The 12,865-nt window shown below is 48.9% G+C and overlaps 1 protein-coding gene across 1 annotated transcript in view; it reads left to right on the top strand.

Annotated features, from left to right (window-relative positions):
- The window catches only part of LOC116324328 (ribonuclease inhibitor-like), a 73,796-nt gene extending 61,419 nt beyond the window's left edge, over positions 1-12,377 (top strand). Inside the window, exons 2-4 of the mRNA XM_039603390.1 lie at positions 7,622-7,681; positions 8,526-8,666; positions 12,185-12,377. Of these exons, the coding sequence (XP_039459324.1) occupies positions 7,632-7,681; positions 8,526-8,666; positions 12,185-12,377 (384 nt within the window). The 5' untranslated portion in view covers positions 7,622-7,631. The remainder of the gene's footprint in view (positions 1-7,621; positions 7,682-8,525; positions 8,667-12,184) is intronic.
- The last annotated feature ends 488 nt before the right edge of the window (positions 12,378-12,865 follow it).

The following is a 12,865-nucleotide window of genomic DNA, read 5'->3' as shown; positions in this document are numbered from 1 at the left end:
CGGTGTGTCCACGGTGTGCCAGATCACCCCCAGGTAGCGACGGCCATCTGGGACTGTCTAGTGGGCGACTTCATGGCTGTGCCTTCACCTGGAGACTGGCGGTCCATCACAGAGGGATTCCAGGAGCGCTGGAACTTCCTCTCTGCTGTGGAGCTCTGGATGGGAAGCACGTCCAGACAAAGGCCCCCATATATCACATAGGAGACACACACATTGATATACACTAAATATTTATTTCATTTCTTTTTTTGTGGTGCCCAAATTTATGCTCCTGCTTGATTTTGTTTAAACAATTATTGCACACTTTTTGTAAATCCAGTAAACTTCTTTTCACTTCTCAAATATCTGTCAGGGTTCCTGGGTCGTTGACCCAGTGCTTTCAGTTTTGTTCATGTTCAGTTTATTTTGCCACTTCCATGTTCTCACTTCCTGCTTTTCCTGTGTCAGCTCGTCTCGTGTCATTAGCCAGATTATGTTCAGCTGTGTACTCACCGGTTTCTAATCACTCATCATTCAGCCTGTGTATTTATGTTCCTCAGTTCAACCAGTCCAGTGTCGTGTCATTGATGTTCGTATGATGTTCCTGTGATGTTACTGTCGTATGTCCAGATCAGTCAGCCAGCCTTTCAGTTCTTCAGTCAGTCAGCCATTTCAGTTCGTGTCCTGTTCATCCGGCCTGCTTTGTTCGTTCACCTGCTCCCAATAAACCCACTTCATTCCTGCACCGTGAGTCCAGCGTTTGGGTCATCTCTTCCACGCCTCCACACACGACACCCCTGACAGAATGACACGACCCGCTTTTGACCCAGCGGACTCGGATCTTTTTGAGCGGCAGGAGGCAGCGCTCTCCATGTGGACGGAGACGCTCAAGGAGAAACAGCGGCTCTTCGCGGAGCGAGAGCATGTCTTCAAGGGAACTCGCCTGGCTCTGGGCGGGCCTCGGAGACGCCGCGTTTCCCCACCTGCTGCCTCACCTGCACCGGATCATTCGCCGCGGAGAGTGGGCGTTTCACACCGCGCTGCGGCCGCTTCCTCTCTCGCCTCTCCGCTCCTCGCTCACACACCCGCCGCCTCACTCGCCGAACCTCCAACCTCGCCACGGCACAGCGGCGCCTCCCACCTCGGCTCAACGGAGGCTCCCCACCGGAGGCTCAGCTGTTCACCCCGCCCGCTTCCTCTTCCCGGAGAAAGGGGCGCACACGCCGCCATAAAACAAACTGTTTTCAGCAACTCCCGGTAGGGAGTACCAGTGACTGTTTTTCATCCTCCTCATTTGATTCCTCACTTAAGACAAACAATAGACTTATCTCTGATCCGTGGGGTGTTTTCCCTCCTGGAGGAGGATGTGGACTGGGAAGAACTTTTCAGCCCTGCTCCCTCTGAGCTGGGATTTATTCAGGACAATATCCGCACTTCATCACCCCCGAAGACCGTTCGATTAAAGACTGTAAATGGTGCTGGCAGAAAGGCCAGCGCAATCTCTAAATCTGTTACAGTCCCGGTGTATGCAAACCCTAGGCCTGCTCACTCTAGGACTGTTTTATCTGAGCCTGCTCCTTCGTCCACCTGTCAGCCTGTTCCAGTTTCATCAGCTCAGGCCACTGTTAAAACACCCAGCCACCTGAACCTGTCAGTATCGCTCACCCTCTCATTATTTCCACTCCTATCAGCCAGCCTACACCCACACCTGTGCCAGCTCCCAGGAGGAGGGCAGCTGCGACCCAGCCTACCTCCACACCCGCCTCCTGTTTCTCGGGTGGGGTGACTGGTATCCAGCCACCTCCCGTGCCTGTCCCAGCGCCTAGAGTCTCGGAAGAGCTAGCTTCTCCATCTACTACTTCACCTCTTCATCCACCTCCTGATTCACCCTTCCACGCCCTCGCATTGTCATTGGTTAAGCTAGCTGAGGTTTCTCCTGCTCAGGCACCAGCTTTACTAGCCCAGGCTATAGCTTTATCTCCCTCACTAGCACAGTCTATAGCTCAGCCACCAGCCACACCAACCACAGCTCCGTCGTCAGCCTCACCCACCTCTATTCATCCCTTAGCATCCCCACTCCAGCCAGTTCACTCACCGGCTGTTCAGCTTCCAGCCCAGTCAGTTCACTCACCTGCTGTTCAGCCTCCAGCCCAGTCAGCTCCCTCTCCTGCTGTTCAGCCTCCAGCCCTGCCAGTTCACTCTCCTGCCGTTCAGCTCCCGGTCCAGCCAGTTCACTCCCCTGCAGTTCAGTCACCTGCTCTCGTCCAGTCAGTAGTACAGCCTGCTCCACTCCAGTCAGTAGTACAGCCTGCTCCACTCCAGTCAGTAGTACAGCCTGCTCCACTCCAGTCAGTAGTACAGCCTGCTCCACTCCAGTTAGCCCCTGTCCAGTCAGCCCCTGTAGCTCAGTCTGTCCAACCGCCTCCAGTCCAGTCCTCTCCAGTCCAGTCTGTAGTCCAGTCCTCTCCTGTAGTCCAGTCTCCTTCTGTCCTCCAGTCCTCTCCTGTAGTTCAGTCTCCTTCTGTCCTCCAGTCCTCTCCTGTAGTTCGGTCTCCTCCTGTCCTCCAGTCCCCCGTTCTCCAGTCGCCTCCTGTCCAGTCAGTCCAGTCGCCCCCCGTAGCTCAGTGCCCTGCTCCCCGGTTGCCTCCTGTCACCCAGTCACCTGTCCTCCAGCCTGTTCAGTCAGTTCAGTCTGTCGTCCAGCATCCTGTTATTCAGTCATCCGTTCTCTCACCGTCTGTAGTCCACTCTCCTGTTCAGTCCCCAGACCAGCAGCCACAGCATCCAGAGCCAGCTGTGAGCTCTCCCGCACCTCAGCCAGGGGTTTCCGCACCCGCTGGCCCGGCCGCACTCAGCCAGGGGTTTCCGCACCCGCTGGCCCGGCCGCACCTCAGCCAGGGGTTTCCGCACCCGCTGGCCCGGCCGCACCTCAGCCAGGGGTTTCCGCACCCGCTGGCCCGGCCGCACCTCAGCCAGGGGCTTCCGCGCCTCCTGGCCCTGCCTGTCTCCAGCCAGAGGCTTCCGCGCCTCCTGGCCCTGCCTGTCTCCAGCCAGAGGCTTCCGCGCCTCCTGGCCCTGCCTGTCTCCAGCCAGAGGCTTCGCGCCTCCTGGCCCTGCCTGTCTCCAGCCAGAGGCTTCGCGCCTCCTGGCCCTGCCTGTCTCCAGCCAGAGGCTTCGCGCCTCCTGGCCCTGCCTGTCTCCAGCCAGAGGCTTCCGCGCCTCCTGGCCCTGCCTGTCTCCAGCCAGAGGCTTCGCGCCTCCTGGCCCTGCCTGTCTCCAGCCAGAGGCTTCCGCGCCTCCTGGCCCTGCCTGTCTCCAGCCAGAGGCTTCCGCGCCTCCTGGCCCTGCCTGTCTCCAGCCAGAGGCTTCCGCGCCTCCTGGCCCTGCCTGTCTCCAGCCAGAGGCTTCCGCGCCTCCTGGCCCTGCCTGTCTCCAGCCAGAGGCTTCCGCGCCTCCTGGCCCTGCCTGTCTCCAGCCAGAGGCTTCCGCGCCTCCTGGCCCTGCCTGTCTCCAGCCAGAGGCTTCCGCGCCTCCTGGCCCTGCCTGTCTCCAGCCAGAGGCTTCGCGCCTCCTGGCCCTGCCTGTCTCCAGCCAGAGGCTTCCGCGCCTCCTGGCCCTGCAGGTGTAGCTTCACCTTCTGCCTCGCCTGGCCCGGCCTCGGCCTCAGCCTCACCTTCTGCCTCGCCTGGCCCGGCCTCGGCCTCAGCCTCACCTTCTGCCTCGCCTGGCTCGGCCTCGGCTTCTGCTCCGCCTGGTCCAGACTCAGCCGCCTGGTCCTGCGGCTGCCACGCCGCCCGAGCTTGCACCTTGGAACCGCTGGCCACTTTCCAGGCCAACAGCTGGACGTCATCGCCAGCGTGGTCGACCACCGACCTCCTCAGTGGCCGCCGCCGTCTTCCTCGCGCCGCCCACGGACCTCCTCCTCAGTGGCCGCCGCCCTTTCCTCGCGCCGCCCACCGGATCACCTCCTCAGTGGCCGCCGCCGTCTTCCTCGCGCCGCCCACCGACCAGCTCAGCGCCGCCGCCGCCGTCTTCCTCGCGCCGCCCACCGACCAGCTCAGCGGCCGCCGCCGCCGCCTTCCTCGCGCCGCCCACCGGACCAGCTCAGCGGCCGCCGCCGCCGCCTTCCTCGCGCCGCCCACCGACCAGCTCAGCGGCCGCCGCCGCCGCCTCGCGCCGCCCACCGACCACCTCCTCAGTGGCCGCCGCCGCTTCCTCGCGCCGCCCACCGGATCACCTTCTCAGTGGCCGCCGCCGCCTCGCGCCGCCCACCTGAACTGTCCGGGCTCAGCCACTGGCCGCGTGGCCGCCCACCTGAACTGTCCGGGCTCAGCCACTGGCGCGTGGCCGCCCACCTGACCTGTTTTTGTTGTGGACTCCGTCCCTCCGTCCTGGGCCCCCTCCGCCCACCCTGTTCTGGTTTTTTTTCTTTTGGCCGTCGGGTGCCGGCCTTTGAAGGGGGTACTGTCAGGGTTCCTGGGTCGTTGACCCAGTGCTTTCAGTTTTGTTCATGTTCAGTTTATTTTGCCACTTCCATGTTCTCACTTCCTGCTTTTCCTGTGTCAGCTCGTCTCGTGTCATTAGCCAGATTATGTTCAGCTGTGTACTCACCGGTTTCTAATCACTCATCATTCAGCCTGTGTATTTATGTTCCTCAGTTCAACCAGTCCAGTGTCGTGTCATTGATGTTCGTATGATGTTCCTGTGATGTTACTGTCGTATGTCCAGATCAGTCAGCCAGCCTTTCAGTTCTTCAGTCAGTCAGCCATTTCAGTTCGTGTCCTGTTCATCCGGCCTGCTTTGTTCGTTCACCTGCTCCCAATAAACCCACTTCATTCCTGCACCGTGAGTCCAGCGTTTGGGTCATCTCTTCCACGCCTCCACACACGACACCCCTGACAATATCACTGTGTGTGTCTCCTGTATGATATATTTAACTGACATTTTTTATTGTAACAACTAACGATTTATACAGGAAAATAATGGCTATTAACAAGGTTGCCCAAACCTTTGCATCCCACTGTATTAGTATATTCTGTCATTAGTGTAATATGAAATAAATTCTACATGTGTCAAGTCGTGCCAACATTTGCTGTGTAGTAGAACTGAGACATTAGTCATTATAAAAATTTATTTGAAATAATATTAAAATTCTCACAGAGAAAAACATTAAACATAAATATATAAAATATAACTATTTACAGAGAGAGGAATAAAAAAAAAAAAAAGACCCAGCTGCTCTCCAGAGCAGGAACAAGGCTGAGGAGGAAATGCTCCATTGCAGACTGGCGTGGCCTCTTCAGGGACACCAGGATGGCCAGCTCCACTGCCGATGGACCGTCCTGGGACCCGTCCCTCATCTGCCTCGGAGCTGTCCTCCTCTCTGGGCGTGTAAAACACAGCACAAAACACAAAGAAATGAGAAGGCTGCTACTAGATTTTAATTTCAACATTGAAAAAAACAAAACAGGATATAATCAGATTAGTTGTAGATATTTAGTAAAGGTGATCACAAGGCAATCCCACACCGAGTAAAAGCTATCAGTGCTTGCTGTACATACCTGTGGGTGCAGCAGCAGGAGCTCAGGGACTGGGGAGCCAGGAGAAGCAACAGGGATGCTCTGCAGCAGAATCAGTTGGTTCTATCAAGACAATATTAACTGTTAACAGGTTGAATACAATAATCATAGAGAAAGTATATACAGTGGTCCCTGTTTTATTGCAGCAGGGGTTCTCAGAATAACTAGCCCCTCGCCACGCACTTTATACACTTTTTCCCCACACACATGAACATTAGTCACAGTTCTCACAAGTTGATTCTCAAAGTGCAAACCTTTGTAGATTGCAAAACGTAAAAGTATTTTTATGCGCGTTTTGTCTTCATCTGCCTGCCACTTCGTGGCGCCTTTTCCTTTTCCTCCGGTGCAGGTGTCTATTTCCGAATGAGGGTCATAGTTATGAGTGTTTTTGTGCTGTTTTTTCTATTGGACGTGATGGTTATCAAAACCAAACATGATCAATTTGGCAAGCGCAGGAGACACGACACGGAGGAGATTTGTCAATCAGGCTGCAGAATGCAATGCTGTACGGTGCAATGAAAAATCAGCGAAAAAGCGAGGCAGTGACGGATGAGCGGGACCACTGTGTGCTGTTTATTAATAAACAATATATTCCTATATGACAACATGCATAAAACCAGAACGGTATTTGTACATCAGTGGGAAAATAGCGGGACAGTAGGCGGGCTTGCTAGCTTTAGCGCGGCTTCATCGGGTCAGTCTGAAAATTAAAAAGAAGAACAAATGAACCTACCAGGTTGCCCGATCTCCTCACTTCTGTGCCTCCAAGCTCGGTCCTTTTATTCCTGTCCCGGTAGAAGTAGCAGCTAGCATCGTATAGTTCTGGACGATTAGCCACTGCGTTGATGAGTTTTCCTCCATACTGAATGAAGAATGAAGGGCTTTGGTTTGATCTGCCCCTTTGACTTGGTTACAGCCACGTCACCAGGCTCCTGATTGGTTGACGCGCGCGAATTGACGCTGGAGTTCAAATTTTTCCAACTCGAGCGGTAGAGGCGAAAAGACGCGTATGCACAAAATGCAACACAAAACTCGCGCGCGGTTTTTTCCATGAGTCAACGCGCCAGACGCGCTACACTGACGCGCGCTTTCAGGCGTTTTGGCGTTTTCGCGACGCAAATCTGCTTCAGAATTTTCGCCGGACGCGCAATCGCGTGTCATCAGCCTCTTTCCATTGACTTTACATGTAAACCTGACGCTCTGGCCGCCTCTATCGCGTTCGGTGTGAACGCACCGACATTAACAGTGCAGTGAATCCTGCTTGTGCCGTCATATTCAGGACTGCAAACCGAGCAGCATCACTGACTTTCAGCTTGTTGTGTTTGTGGATATATGACTGACTTTAATTATCCATAAAATCATCACATTCTCTGTAAGATTAAGGTCGACTATCGAACGGCGTATATTTTAAAGTAAAGGCTTTAAAACCAAGTTAACGCTGAAAGTACAAACATCACTAATGTCACATAACTTTGCCGACATGTGGCCAACAGTAATGTTTTAATGTTCTTCATTATTAAACATTCGCACATAAATAAGTGACATAATATTCAGTACTTACTTTTGAAAGTTTACTTTTCGGCCGCTCCGCCGTCTGCCGTATTTTTCGGCAAAATTATCCACACCCACCGCTGCGCTATGAATTGTGGGATATATGGAACCACGAAGCGTGCACCGGAGCACGCTTGAAATTGGGGGAAATCGACGGCGCATTTGGAGTACACTTCGGATTGGGACGGCCGTCGTCGCGTCGCTGTGATGTAATAGGTCTCAAAATGCGTACTCCGGAGCGTGCGGTTTGTCGCTACCCGATCCGTACCGGAAACCGTGATTACTATTTACACAGGAGACACCTGCAGAGCTCTAACGCTAAGCTAGCCAGACAGCATGCTAACACTAAGCTAATGATAAGAGCTCTTAAAGACACGAGGGAAATAAACATTATTAAAAGAAAACATTGATTTTTGAGAGAAGTAGTAGAACGCATTTCTACATCAGGAAATATAAACTTTAGAAAGTTCCCTAAAGTAGTAAAATCATCATTTGTGTGTGCTCCACTTTAGATGGTGCTGCATGTTTCTCCCTGTAAACGTGGAGCAGATGATCACATCCTGCTGTGAACGGTATGTCTAACAACTAAAGCACAAACTGCTGCACACTGAAGTGTTTCTAAGATAAAGGACAGCATGGAAACAATGATCAGGTCTCCAGAGTGTTTCAACACTGAGAAGTTTCACTGTGGATCCACCTCATGTGAACATCCGGTGAACTCTTCTGCTGTGGATCAGATTTTCACACAATCAGAGAAACAAACTTCTCCAATTCAGCAAAGAAGAGTTTGAGCTGCAGACTGTGAATGAGTCTAGGAGTCAAACACTGTGAGCTCTGACAGCTGATTGGTGCTGATTACAGCTGTGAGCTGATGTTTTAGTTTCACTCATAATTAAAATCTCTTCAGCTCAAACTGAGGAGACAAAATAGTCCAAATCTGGATTAAACATGTGATTCATGCATCTCCAGGAATAAAGTCAGAGCTTTAAGTTCATCCTTGTTTCCTCAGACTGTTTGAATTCAGTCTGTCAGAGAAACATGACAGAAACATGGAGGTGTGTTCATAACAGCGTTTGATTCCTGATGTCAGAGAAACTTTAGATTATTCAGCAGAGCTGATGTGGCGCTGAGATCTGCATCAGCATGAATGTTACATGTACGAAGTTCACATGTTAAACTACGACAGTCACAGGTATCATGTGTGAAAATCATGTGATCCTAAAGTGTCTGAGTGGCCATTAAAGAGCTTTAATATAGTTTCATACTGAGGTCGGAGTTTGCAGAGAGCTGACTGCATCCCTGATGTGGATCATATGACCTGGTTTCTAGGTTACATGACAGGTCAGAGGTCAGCAACTGTAACTCAGTTACTTGTGTTAATGTGAACTCACTGAGTGTTTGTGGTTTACCTCTCAGACTGACTGAAGTCCACAGGAAGATGATGATGGAGGAAGAGGAGGACAGAGCAGAGTCTGCAGGATCCAGCTGTCCATCTGTGAGGAGTGACCGGTCCAAACCTCAACCTCCAGACTTCAGTGATGAACCTGGACCAACGAGGTCAGAGAACTGTGATGAGCTCCTTTACATGTTTGTGTTTTCCTGGATAAATATGACCTGAAAAATCCTCAGATATTTACGAAGATTTATTAAAAAGAAAACAATGAAACAACAAAGATAAAAATCTTAGACTTGGACATTTGCTTTTTCAGGACAGTGATGCTCATATCTGTGGGGAAAGTGTGTACTGAGTGGGTTTATGTTTGTCTTTAAAGAACAGAGCTGCTCTGTCGCTGATTCTCATGTCTTTGTGTCTGATCTGTCAAACAGTCTGAGAGGTCACAAAGAGACACAGGGTATTGTCAGAGCAGCTAAAGCCTGGATCATACTGGCTGCTGTTAATCAGACTCCATCAGGAGAACACTGAACCACAGTGGTGTGGATGTAGTGGATAAATCCCACCATACTGATGCTCAGATTTAATCACAGGGAACAAAACCAGATTTTATCTTCAGATTGTGACCTTTGGAGTGGACGATGCAGATTTCCATAGAGAATAAATGTTGCTGTTTTTCAGATGTGAAAAAATAATCTAATTTTGTGAACTTAAGAATTTATAATGCTGGAAAAAATATGGTGACTATAACTCAACATTTCCACTGTATTCATAGAATGAATGTAAAACTTTCAGACATTCATTAAATATGCAAAATGTCTACAAACAATCAGAGAGTGCAGATGTGAAGCAATTTTAATATAATTACACATCAGTTATTAATCTGTACTACACTAATCTACCATGGGTAAGGGTTTCTTTGTTTTGCATATTTCTCTTAATTGCATGTTATAGATCATCCAACAAATTTTAATATTAGAGAAAGAGTCCCTGATTAAATACAAAATGAGGTTTTAAGTGATGATTTCCTTTTTTTTTTTTTTTTTAAAGGGGAAAAAGCTAACCAAACCTACCCTGACCCTAGTGAAGAACTAATTGCGCCTTTACATAATTGGCTGTGTCACACTTGGCAACAAGAACTACATTTGCAATAACTTTCAATGAGTCTTTCACATCAGCAATGAGGACTTTTGCCCCTATATGAAAAATTAATTGCCCCGAACCACAGTTTTGGAAAGCTTGAGTCAGTATTACTACCCACAAAAAAACATGTAACAAATGATCAAAAAGAAATTAGGAGGGGGCAAATTCTGTTTCACGGCACTTCTGATGTTTTAGTCGTGACTTGGTTTGAAACTAATCTTGAGTCGAGTGCCTCTTCTTTTCTTTTATCTGTTATGGCTGCCATAATTGTATCCAATTCAAAGGTAAAGCTTGGACTTCATATCTTATAATACACTCAATCTTCGTGCATTATCTCAGTTACAACCTCTTTTCTCAGTTTGAGTAAACAGACTTCATTTCCAAGTTAAACTGTACCAGCGTCATCATCACTGCTGCTGTTGTGATCAGTGTTTTTGTTTACAACTGGGGGACTTTTTATTCACACACTGCTCCAAAATACGTTTGTACTGCAGGTCTGTTTTTAGTCACAGTTAAACTCCTGTGTTAAATGTCCAGTAGGCTGCCTTTTTCTGTCTTGACAACTGGGACAAAAGATGTCAGAAACTGCAGCAGAGCAGTATAAGTCATTTTTTACTTGAAACAACACATTTTAACTGGGACTGTGTTTCATATGATCACTGTTTGAAAGACTGTTCCACACCAAACAGATAAAGAATTATATTAAAAGTAATTCCTCACTGCGGACCTTCTCCCGCCACATATTCTCAAGCTCTTCTCTGAGCCCTTGCTACTTCTGCAGCTTCTCGTGTTCCTTCTTCCTGCCACAGCAAAGAAGATGTTGCTCTCAACAACTGACTGATAAAACAAAGAGCAGCCTGCTGCATACATTGATGAATCTGAGCCTTCATAGAAAGTACAGTGGGCTCAGACCTTTTTTGTAGGCATTGTCTATGTTGGCAGACCACTCCAGCTTGTGATTCAGTTGAACTCCCAGATACTTGTAGGATGTGACTATTTCAACGTTACTCCCACCCATGCAGACAGAGGAGGGTCGGATCTGTTTCTGCTGAAGTCCACCACCAGCTGCTTTCTTTGGCCACATTCTGCTGCAGGTGTTTCTCCTCACACCACGAAGCGACCAATCAGTCCACTGTACTCCTCTTGTCGTCCCATCTCCATGGTTTCAATAATGGCCGTGTCACCAGAGAATTTCTGGAGGAGACAAGTTTCTGTGATGTACTTGAAGTTGGCCGTATAGATGGTGAAGAGGAAAGGGGACAGCGCAGTTCCATGCAGTGCTCCTATGTTGTTGTTCAGGCTCTCTGACCACAGCTCTGCAGTCTCAGAAACTGTGGTCTGCTCGTCAGGCACTCGCTGATCCACTGGACCAGTGGTGCCTACACCTGCATGTCCTCCAACTTCTCCCTCAGCAGCCTGGGCTGGATCATATTAAAGGGGCTAAGCGTTAGTCACAACTGATTGTCTTCTTTTAACCATAAGAATGACTACTATTCTAAAAGCAAGCACACAAAGAACCAATGAGAGTGAAGAACAGGATAAAGAGCTCCTGTGGCTCAGTCCCATATCTTTGATTAGAAAGGAACAACACCACCGATATACTGCTGCTCAAGCAGATTCAAGCAGTGCGCTCACATTAGAGCAGCTGATGAGAGAATCTGTGTATATGATAAAACGGCTCATTGCTCGCTCCTGCACTGCTGGATCTCCAGATGTTCATTTGGCTGAAGTCAGTGAAAAAACTGTGGTCCATGTAGTTCACACGGTACAGCCTCAGATTGGAACGAGCTCCCCGAATCACTGCAGCATCTTCAGCTGGTACTCAGTCTGATGTCTCTCTTCCTCAGTCTTGGAGTCCCTGCCGGTCTTCTCACTCGCCTTTTCTTTGTCCTCATTGTTCACCGGGCGTGTGGTGTTGTTCCAGCGATACAGCGCTGATGTTCCTGCCATAAATGCACAAGAAGTACAGCGCTGGTCTTTCTTTGGGTGGAAACCATCCCTTACTGATCCAGAACAGAGTTTGATCACTCCTAGTAGGACAGGAAACACACTGATAAGAGCCTCAAAGTGTCTTTGTAAACAGACATGATTCAAATAAGCCAGTATCATTTTGGTTCCTGCAGTTTGTGCATCATAAACAGTGCTGAAGCAGAGGCAGTGTGTGCCTGCAGGTTAATGTACACTGCTGTTATAAGAGCTGTGGAAATTCAGGGAAAAAGGATATAACGATACTGGTGACAGTCCCAGAGTTAAGCATCAGTCATGAACATAAAGACAGAAAGGTCATCCAAAGTTTTGCTGAACAGAAGATGATCATCAGTGACGCTGTCTTTAAAATACTCTTGTTAGAAAAGTAAAAGTTTTTTCTCTTGTTGTGTTTGTTTGAAGCTGCTTCCTGTTGGCTTCAGCTGTTTGGAGTTACCGTTTTCTAAACTTCTACATTCTGAACCTTCTTCAGCTCTGAACAGATTATGAAACACTGAATGATTTCAAGCTCACACTTTGTCTAATAAACTTACACATTTCATTCTTTATACAGATTGGAGCGCTGTGGTTTGTCAGAGATCAGCTGTGATTCCCTGGCAGCAGCTCTGAAGTCCAACCCCACACATCTGAGAGAGCTGGACCTGAGCGTGAACAAGCTGGAGGATTCAGGAGTGAAGCAGCTGTGTGGTTTTCTGGAGAGTCCAGAATGTGGACTTAAAACTCTGAGGTCAGTCACCATGTTTTAATTGTGCTGTGATGAATATGATGTGAAACCTGTGCTGACACGAAACTGCAGACATAACACTGATATTATACCGATTCACACTGAAGATCTTCATGGTAAAGACTGTTTTCTTCTTGTCTGGTTTAGTCCATTGACTGTAGCAGAACAATCTTCACATTTCAAACAGTGATACTCAATGTATGGCCTGCGGCCCACACACATTTCCTGATGACATCACACTGCGTTTTGGTGAATATAAAGTTTACTTGTGAATTATTTCCAGCTTTGACTTTAACGGTGTGAAATCAGTGATTCCAGCAACAGTTAAAACACACAAGCATTTATTTTCAAAGCTTTTTATTAGAAACACTTTTAAACTTCTACTTTTTAATATCCCAGGAAGCACAAGTAAGCCTGCAGTCTGAAAGTGCAGTGCACTGCGAGGAGAATTATTAATTAATATTTATTAATAATAATAATGATCAGCTCATATTAGATAACAAGCTATTT

The sequence above is a fragment of the Oreochromis aureus genome, linkage group 3 (genome assembly GCF_013358895.1).
Source record: "Oreochromis aureus strain Israel breed Guangdong linkage group 3, ZZ_aureus, whole genome shotgun sequence".
Taxonomy (NCBI): domain Eukaryota; kingdom Metazoa; phylum Chordata; class Actinopteri; order Cichliformes; family Cichlidae; genus Oreochromis; species Oreochromis aureus.
This window is presented reverse-complemented; position numbering and strand designations above follow the sequence as displayed.